The following is a 10,205-nucleotide window of genomic DNA, read 5'->3' on the forward strand; positions in this document are numbered from 1 at the left end:
TGGTGTCTATATAAGTGTAGGTCAAGTCAGTTCATAGCTTCCACTTCCACTTCCCCATATGAATGGGAGATTTTCATGAACTATCCATTTACAAATCTATCAAATATCTTTGACCAGAGGACAGAGATTTATTTAAGATAATTGGCAAAAGAACCAGAGGGGAGACAAGGAGAATTATTTTATATATAGATATATATATATAATATATATATATATATATTGCCATATTTGGAATGCGTTGCCTGAAAGGGAGATGGAAATAGATTCGATAATAATTTTCAAAACCGGAATTGAATATGTACTTGAAAATAAATTTTGCCCACCTCTTCCTGAAGCGAACCAATCTGAGATATTAGAGATTGATTGTCCTTTGCCTAAAAGGAAACGAGGGAGTATTAGTGAGGTTCCATTCAACTAGAAACTGTCTACAGATGAAATGCCTTTACATGAGCCTTTGACACACAAGATTTACCATCTGTTTATTCTGAAGCAAAAGCTTTTCACTTCGATCTTCCAAGTGGCTCATATTTGCCTTCATTTCTTCCAGTTCTTCTTTCAGTGACTTTTCTTTTAACACAGACTGCTGGGCGCTGTTTAAAAATAAAACACTTAGCAAAGGTTGAGTATTTGAAATATTAATAATCCTTGCATTTGATATCGTGCCTTATCACGTTGTTGAGACGTCCCAAAGCGCTTCACAGGATATACTGTAAAGTGGATTCACTGTGTATTCTGTGAATGAAACGCGGAAGCCAATCACGCACAGCAGTGTCCCACAAACAGTCGTGGATTGAGTGAGCAAACTCTTATTTTTTTTGGAAGGGATTATTATCCCCAGAAAGTGATCTGGCAATCGACAAACAACTGGGTTCCTACTTACTGCGAGGTAAACAGAGACGTCTGGAGTAAGGAAACCTGCCCAATGTTTCGTCCCGCCTGGGAATTGAACCCGGGTTCCTCTTGCTTGCGAGAAGAGTGCTCTAACCACTGAGCTACCGGACTCCATGATTACTATTGGAGTGGATCAGTGTGAACTTTCTGTATCTAATCAATGCCCCCACATTGATGGTGTTGGCTACAGAATGTGGAAGTGCCATTATCTCAGTTCCATGACTGACTGGCTTCAACTCTATGAGCAACAAGTTATTTTGAACTAAACAAATATCTCCCTTTTACCTTTTGATCTGGTTCTGCAGCTCTTCCGTTCCTTCCATCAGTCGGTGATTGGTTTCCTCCATGGCGTCCACTGTCAACCTTAACTTACAGTTCTGTTCCTGAAGCTTGTGGTTGTTGTACTGAAGGTCAGCAATGCAAGATATCAAGTCTGACGACTCCCTGATTTGAGAGATGGCATGGGTTTGTAAAAACAGACAACAACAACGTGCATTTATATAGCCTCCCTCATGCAGGGTTGCATCCCAGAGCGCTAGTGACACCTACTGACCTCATGGGCTGTCACTACATGAGAAAGTTTGGACTAATAATAATAATCCTTGCATTTGATACAGCGCCTCATCACGTCATTGAGACGTCTCAAAGCCCTTCACAGAACACACTGTAAAGTGAATTGACTGTATATTTGTGGGCGAACGCGGCAGCCAATTGCGCACAGCAGCGTCCGACAAACAGCCGTGGATTGAGTGACCTATTTATTTATTTATTTATTTGGAAGGGATTATTATCCCCAGAAAAGTGATCCGACAATCGACCAACAACCGGGTTCCTACTCACTGCTGGTGAACAGAGGCGTGTGGGGTAAGGAAACTTGCCTGAGGTTTCGAGTGTGAGGTGAATGTGAGTCGAGTGCTCTAACCACTCGCTACAGGACTCCACAGTAAAGTGCAATTTAGTAGATAAACAATGAAAAAAACTAATTCTCGGTTTAATTAAATGTTACCTACAGGGGTAAACATTTTTTTTAAAAAAAGGCAATTACTTACAGGTCTCCTTTGGAAATTTCCCCACCAAATGCCTCCAGACTTCCGGCTGTTCCATTCATTGCATCAGAAAGTTTAATTCCTACCAAAACAATTTTGCAGGTTAGGTATTACACTGTTAGACAGCAAAACAGGCCCCAATGACAGCAAATTGCATTTACACAGCCCCTTCATGTCGTTTGGGGTCAGGAGTGGGGAGGATAAGAGGGCGGCTGAAAGCGCGGTCAAAGAGGAGGGTCTTGAGACGGGTCTTGAAGGAGGTGAGGGAGGGAGGGAGTGAGGTGAAGTGACTGCGGGATGGAGTTCCAAAGGCTGGGGGCAGAGAAGCTGAAGGCCTGACCACCGATGGTGGGCTTGCCCAGGGAGATGTGTAGCGGAGGGAGAGGACAGGTCTATATGGAGTCCTGTGGCTCAGTGGTTAGAGCACTCGCCTTGCAAACGAGACGACCTGGGTTCAATTCCCGGGCAGGACGAAACCTTGGGCAAGTTTCCTTACTCCACACACACGCACACCTGATAATACTCCCTCAAGAAAATAACAATAATAAATTGGTCACTTCAATTCACGATGGTTTGTGGGACGCTGCTGTGTGCAATTGGCTGTCGCGTTTCACCCACAAATATACGGTCAATCCACTTTACAGTCTATTCTGTGAAGCGCTTTGAGACGTCGAGAAGACGAGAAAAGCGCTATATCAAATGCAAGGATTATTATTATGATTATACGGAGTTAACAGGTCACAGAGCTTGGAAAGAGCAAGACCGTGGAGGGCTTTGAAGGCGAGGATGTGGATTGTGAACTCAATCCTCCGGAGGATGGGGAGCCAGTGGAGCCGGGCGAGGGTGGGGGTGATAGGGTCATGGAGTCTGGTGCAGGAGAGGACAGAACAGGACACCGACAGAAGTGACTGTAAAAAGGGCTATCTCTGAATTTAACCCTAGGGTTGAGGGAACAAAAAGGCTACAAAAGATTGTTTTACTTTTATTTTAAAAAAGTGCACATTAAATGTGTAGAAAAAGAACATAACCTGGCACGAGTCCATCTTGAATGTTGACAGCATCTTCAATCGGATTTATAACTTCAGGCGTCTCCTCATGAATGCTATGGACGTGCACACGGAAAGGAAATTAGCCGAGACAACAAAATCAATTTCCTTTCCCCCAACAGAATTTTTCTTCCGTCTGTAATATTTAACAAATGCTGCAGCCAATTGCGCACAGCAGTGTCCCACAATCAGTCATGGATTGAGTGACCAAATTATTTTTTTTTTTGAAGCAATGGAAAGCAATCCGCCAATCGACTAACAACCAGTCCCCTACTTACTGCGGGGTAAGCCGAGGCGTGTGGGGTAAGGAAATTTGCCCAAGCTATTGCCCTGCCCGGGAATCGAACCCAGGTCCTCTCACTTGCGAGGCGAGTGCTTTAAATAATACACCGCAGAACTGCATAACCTATAATAAAACCTATAATAAATTATAATTGTTCAGCAACAATTCACTCCCTTGTGATTCCTGCCACTGCACACGTTATTGACACAGAGAGTGGACAGTGACCCTTCAACAGGTTTGTTAGAAATGGTCAGCTCAGAGGCACAGGGATCAAGTGGTGAAAGATCAACCTTCTATCTCCAGCCCCGGGGCAGCTTCATCATAACACCGACTGCCAAGTGGGCAAACCATAAGCTAAATACACATCCTGTCATGTGGTGCAGTACATCAATGCTTTGTCACCTTCAGACAGTTTATTAGCTGGAGATGATGAAGAACAACATAGAGCAAGACTAACGGAATTTCACACATCCGAACCCACTCAAACTATCTCGTCCTTCCAGCCAACTTCAGCACAGTACACCTCACGCAATATACGCTCAATTCGCTTTGCAGTATATTCTGTGAAGTGCTTTGAGACATCTTGAGGATGTGATGAGGTCCTGTCAAATGCAAGGATTATCATTATTAATAATAATATTAATATTATGTTGTTAGCAATCAATCCCATCCTGCCATGGAGCCAGAGGAGAATATCAGTCACTACTACTTGAGGTCAGACAAAGGTTCAAAGGCCTTCTGCCACTCTGCCCCCACCCTCTGGAACTCCATCCCACAGTCCCTCCGTCTCGCCCCCTCCCTTGCCTCCTTCAAGACCCATCTCAAGACCCTTCTCATCGACTGTGCTTTAGATCACCCTCCTTTCCCCCTCCCCCCCCACCCACTACCCTCCACCCTCCCCGACCCCCAGCTTGGGTCAGAAACACTGACTGTCCAGCGCCTTGGGATGTCCTCCTGATGTGAAAGGTGCTATACATATGCAATTTTGTTGCTGCTGTTGTTGTTGTTGTTGGTGAAGCCTGTAGACTGTTGGGATCACTAATGTATAATCAGGATTATTGGTTACCTTTTCCTTCTACATTCCTCAATCCACTCTTTCATGACGGCATGATACGTATCCAGATCAATGGAGATATCTTGGTTATTGGGATCCAGCATGTTACACAGATCCTCAAGGCCACTGTCCTCTGAGCTACGGCTTGTGGTGTGTCTCAGGTAGTCAACTATCTTGGAAACAGCCACTTTACCTGCGGTAAAGCAATGCATTAAAAGCCTTTTTAGCATCGTTAGAAATGTAAAAACAATGTCCCTTTGCCTCACCCCTTCCCTCGTCTCTTTCAACACCTGCCTGAAGGCTCTCCTCTTCGACCAGTCACCCTCCTACCCCCACCCTCCCTGTCCTCCACTCCTCCCGATCCCGGACCCCAGCTCGGGTCTGAAACACCGACTGTCCAGTGCCTTGGGACGTTCTCTCGACGTGAAAGGTGCCGTATGAATATCATTTGTCGTTGTTATTGTTGCTAAATGTTGCTCTGTAGTACAATAATGAAATGATCTGCTTTACCTTGATGTGTTATGTCACAAGCATGAAAGATCGTGTCTAGCAGGTCTTCCTCAGTAATCAAGCTCATATCTTCAGGAGTTTCCAAGTGGCTAACATCAGTTACTTCGGGAAAAAAAAGTAAGAGTTTGAAGAAAACATGCATAGCTTTAATTAGATTATTGCCCATTGCTGTGCAGCCTTAGTTTAATGCAACGAGCTCCATGTACCTGCACGTCCCAGTTAAATGTTAACCTTCCTTTATTTAATAATATTAACACTTGCATTTGATATAACGCCTTATCACGACTTTGAGACGTCTCAAAGAGCTTCACAGGATATACTATAAAGTGAATTGACTGTATATTTTGTGGGCGAAACGCAACAGTCAATTGCGCACAGCAGCGCTCCACAAAAAGTCGTGGATTGAGTTACTATTTTTTTTGAGAAGGGATTATTATCCCAACCGCTAATCGACTAACAACCGGGTTCCTACTTGCTGCTTGGTAAACAGAGACGTGTGGAGTAGAGGTAAGTAGGAACCCAGTAGTAATAATCCCTCCAAAAAAGAAAAAAATGGTCACTCAATCCACGAGTGTTCATGGGACACTGCTGAGGGCAATTGACTGCTGTGCTTCACCCACAAAATACATAGTTAATCTACTTCATAGTATACTCTGTGAAGTGCTTTGAGACATGAAAAGGCGTTATATGAAATGCAAGGATTATTATTTTAAGTAGAGTACAATTAGAGTGTATTATTGTCAAATAGGAGAATTCATGATCAGTTCACAGAAATCTTGAATATACACGAATACAAACCTCTCCCTTTAAGAAACTTACGATTGGTCTCAGGCACAGTGACTTGTCTGACTTCAGGGGACTGAGGTCTATGTAGGTGGGTGCAGATGCTCAAGTTGGTTGAACGAACAGGACTCGAGACATCGCTGTTGCCGGCTCTGGTTAGTATGCGGTGCTCGATATTAATAAGGGCTGAACAGGGGTAGCTCAGCTCCTCTCCGCTGTCGGGAACCGGTGTGGAGCAATTCTGAGTCCTGCAGTAAGGCCACGAGTTAGAGGCAGTCTCTTCGATGGAAGTAACGACTTTGAAAGTGGAGCCGGCACTGGAAGCCCTTTCTCCCGGAGTGCTGAGCCTCCGCTGTGAGCCGGGCAGGGTCTCAGGAGAAAAGGGACAGTTCGTGGCAGCGGATCGCACATCCTGGTTAAAGTTTTGCCTTTTGACTGTTCGGTTCCTCAGAACCACCTCCATGTTCTTCTTGAGGTTAGTCTGCGGGCTGTCAAAGTTTCTCAACTGAAATTTAGGAATCTGCAACGTGGGGTTCACCTCCTTGTCCCTCATCTGAATGTTTCGGATTTTTCGGCAGATGCTGTCCACTGGGTTATGTCTCCTGCTGCTCATGGCTCTGGTCAACAGATCCACCCTCTCACACAAACATCTGGATTCATGGATAAGGACATGGAAAACTATCACTGCACCATAGAGGGGTGTATTGCACAAGAAATACAATATTTTACCGAGAGGTCAGGCAGCACAATTCCAACCTCGAAAGGATAGTTTTTAACCAATAACTAAAACATTAAAGCAGAGAAAGTAACTACAAATGAAGTGCTTCACAACAACAACAACTTGTATTTATATAGCATCCCCTCACGCAGGGAAGCGCTTGACAGTGGCAGAGCACGACGCTGGGCTCAGGGGAGGTGACCGTAAGCACGATCGAAGAGGAAGGTCTTCAGGCACGACCTGCAGAGGTTTGGGGCGTAGCGGCTGAAAGCGCGGCCACCAATGGTGGAGCGGAGGGCACGAGGAACAAGCAGGAGGCCAGAGCCAGTTGAGTGGAGGCAGTGGGTAGTGGGTTGGGGAATAAGCAGGTCGGAGAGGTGGGGAGGGAGGTGCCAGGGCATGAAGACAACTTCGAATGAATACTAAGACATGGATATATACTAAGATTTTATTTTTCTCCCCCACCTTTGGCTAGAAAATATTTCACAATATTAGTGGAGTCCTGTAGCTCAGTGGTTAGAGCACTCGCTTTGCGAGCGAGAGACCTGAGTTCAATTCCCGGCAGAGGGCGAAACCTTGGGCAAGTTTCCTTACTCCACACAGAGCCTAATAATAATCCCTCCAAAACCAAAGCAATAATAAATTGGTCATTTTCATCCCCCACTGTTTGTGGGACATTGCTGTGCGCAATTGGCTGCTGCGTTCGCCCACAAATATACAGTCAATTCACTTTATAGTCTATTCTGTGAAGCGCTTTGAGACGTCGAGAAGACGCGAAAAGCACTATATCAAATGCAAGGATTATTATTATAAAATAACTATCACACCAGTTTATAAAATTGTAGTCCAATATTTATCAGTAAATATTACATCACATTAAAATAATTACATTTTAATTGGAGCATTTCAGGGCCGTTTTCTTTCGCGTTTATCAAACGTTAGGCTTCTAAGATCCCACAAAATATAAATAAAGCAGAATTCTTCACAGAAAAATCTAAACTATTTCGCGCTCCAGCGGTTGTAAGTACGGGAACCGCAGGAGACAATTTCTTTGGCAAACTGACATGCAGCAGAACTTTGAAAACAATGCGTTTAAGTTGTTTAAAAAAAAAGGAAACACGTATTATGTTCCCCGCTGATATATCTGTGAAGCGCTTTGGGACGTCCTCCCGACGTGAAAAGCGCTATATCAAATGCAAGGATTATTATGATTATTATTATTATACAGAAATAGAAATAGAATCCTCATTTGAAAAAAGTATTCCTTGGGTTAACAGGTTTAAGCCAGTTTCTGTGCCTTTCCAACTCACCTGCACAGGTTTCACCTGGAGTTAAAGAGCCACTTGTAAGCAATTTAAACGACGCGCCATAACCACGTCACGTCACTCCTCCCACTGCGGCCGCTCATTGGACCGGAGCGACACTGCCCGGTGCGCCGCCTGGTGGCGGAAGGCGGGCGCTGCCACTTCTCTCGGCACAGGAAAGGAAATGGGAAAGGAAATTCGACCTCCGCTACCGACAACAGCAACAACATACGCTCAGCGGGACGCGAATAATTGTGTCTTTTCCAAAGGGGCAACCCCGTCGGAATGAATAACTGAATAATTAAATGGATCAGTGAATAAAAGACGAGTAGATACAAAACAGTGAATTGTGTATTTATTTATCTCGCTTCACAGCAACAACAAGCACAAGAGTACAAGTGGACAGCGCCTTTCACGTCGGTTGGACGTCCCAAGGCGCTGGACAGTGTACAGCATTTCGGACCCGAGCTGGGGTCAGGGGGGGAGGGGAGGGGAAGGGTTTTGAGGCGGGACTTGCAGGAGACTAAGGAGGGGGTGAGGCGGAGTGACTGAGGGATGGAGTTCCAGAGATTGGGGGCAGAGTGGCTGAAGGCTCTCCCGCCAATGGTGGGGCGGGTGGGTCGGGGGACGTGGAGCAGCCGGAGCGGCTGAGCGGAGGGAACGGGCGGGTTAGTCAGGGGTTAGGAGGTCACAGAGGTAGGGTGGGGCGAGGCCATGGAGGGCTTTGTAGGTGAGGACCAGGATCTTGAACTGGATCCTCTGAAGGATAGGGAGCCAATGGAGTCGGGAGAGAGTGGGGAGATGGGGTCATGGAGTTTGGTGCGGGAGAGGACACGGGCTGCAGAATTAGTTCTGGATTATCTGCAGCTGTGGAGGGAGGAGTTGGGAAGGCGGACAAGCAGTTTGCATAGTCGAGTCTGGAGGTGATGAAGGCACGAACAAGAGTTTCAGCGCCTGAGGGGTGAGGTAGTGGCAGAGTCGGGCGATGTTATGGAGTTGAGGAAAGGCAGAGCAGGTCATTTATATTATTATATAAATAATAATAATTCTTGTATTTGATATAGTGCACAATTGACTGCTGCGTTTCGCCCCTAAAATATACAGTCAATTCATTTTAAAATATATTCTGTGCTTGATGCTTGATCACAATGTTACAGCCAGGGTTAGACAGTGGGGTGGGTTTTGGGGCACATTTCCACATGTATGCGGACAACACCCAACTCTATTTTTCTACCTCTCTATGTGCCCCCCAGTCCCCTGATGTTCTGTCAGCTGCCTGTCAGACCTCAGGAGCTGGATGATCGCAAATTTCCTTCAGCTGAACGTTGACAAGACGGAAGCCATACTCTTTGGCTCTCGTCAACGTCTAAAATCTCAAGGTTCTCACCTCCTCCACCTGCCCGACCTCCCCCTAAACCTCTCCGAACCCATATGCAACCTAGGTGTCAGGTTCGACCCCCAATTATCCTTCCTCCCCCACATCCGGTCCCTCACCAGCACCGCCTTCTGCCACCTCCGACGCATCGCCTGTCTCCGCCAATACCTCTCTCCGAAAGCCGCTGAAACTCTGGTTCATGCCTTTGTCACCTGTTGGCTGGACTACTCTAACGCCCTCCTCACCGGTCTCCCATCCACCACCATTCACAAAATCCAGATTATTCAAAACTCTGCCGCCCGCATTCTCACCCGCACCAAACTCCGCTGTCTGATCCCCCCAGTCCTGGACAGACTGCACTGGCTCCTGTCCAAGTGGGGATCGACTTCAAGGTCCTCACCCTTGTCTTCAAATCCCTCCACTCCTCTGCACGCCCCGACCTCTCTGACCTCCTCTCTCCTCAGCACAGTACCCGTTGCCTCCGTTCCCCGGGACTGGCCTCCTCCTCGTCCCCCGAGTCCTCCGCTCCACCCTCGGCGGCCGTGCCTTCAGCCACTATGGAACTCTGGAGGCTCTGGAACTCCGTTCCTCATTCCCTTCGTCTCGCCCCCTCTCTTCCTATTTTCAGGTCCCTGCTGAAGATCTTTCTTTTTGACCGCGCCTTTGGTCACGTTCCCCCCACCCCCCCACGGCTCCTCCCCCTCCCCCTGGCTTGGCCCCGGGATCCGTTACTGTGAGGCGCTCTGAGACGCCGTGGAGGGCGCTATATAAATCTGATTTGTTGTTGTTGTTGCTACATGATCACAGTGATTACAGTAAAACTCCCTTACAAAGTCTGATTGTTTCGCCCACAAAACATATAGTCAACTCACTTTACAGTGTATCCTGTGAAGCGCTTTGAGACGTCCAGGAGACATGATAAGACGCTATATCAAATGCAAAGATTATTATTATTATCATTCGCCTCGCTCCCTCCCTCGCCTCCTTCAAGGCCGGTCTGTCTCAGACCCTCCTCTTCGATCGTGCCTTCGGTCGCCCTCCCACCTCTCTGCCTTCTCTCACCCCTACCCCACCCCTCCCCCATGCTCGGGTCCTGACCCCTGACTGTCCAGCGCCTTGGGACGTCCTCCCAACGTGACAGGCGCTCTATAAGTGTCATGTTGTCGTTGTTATTATTATCTGTATAAATCGTATA

General features: G+C 46.7%; 1 protein-coding gene across 1 annotated transcript in view; it reads right to left on the reverse strand.

Moving 5' to 3' along the window:
• lrmp (lymphoid-restricted membrane protein) overlaps positions 1-6,076 on the reverse strand; it is a 32,815-nt gene extending 26,739 nt beyond the window's left edge. Inside the window, exons 1-8 of the mRNA XM_007897309.2 lie at positions 5,650-6,076; positions 4,831-4,932; positions 4,333-4,513; positions 2,966-3,039; positions 1,941-2,019; positions 1,177-1,335; positions 473-590; positions 324-374 (exon numbers count right to left, since the gene is read on the reverse strand). Of these exons, the coding sequence (XP_007895500.2) occupies positions 324-374; positions 473-590; positions 1,177-1,335; positions 1,941-2,019; positions 2,966-3,039; positions 4,333-4,513; positions 4,831-4,932; positions 5,650-6,076 (1,191 nt within the window). The remainder of the gene's footprint in view (positions 1-323; positions 375-472; positions 591-1,176; positions 1,336-1,940; positions 2,020-2,965; positions 3,040-4,332; positions 4,514-4,830; positions 4,933-5,649) is intronic.
• Positions 6,077-10,205: the final 4,129 nt, after the last annotated feature.

This window comes from Callorhinchus milii, unplaced genomic scaffold (assembly GCF_018977255.1).
Source record: "Callorhinchus milii isolate IMCB2004 unplaced genomic scaffold, IMCB_Cmil_1.0 Scaffold5, whole genome shotgun sequence".
In the NCBI taxonomy this organism is placed as follows: domain Eukaryota; kingdom Metazoa; phylum Chordata; class Chondrichthyes; order Chimaeriformes; family Callorhinchidae; genus Callorhinchus; species Callorhinchus milii.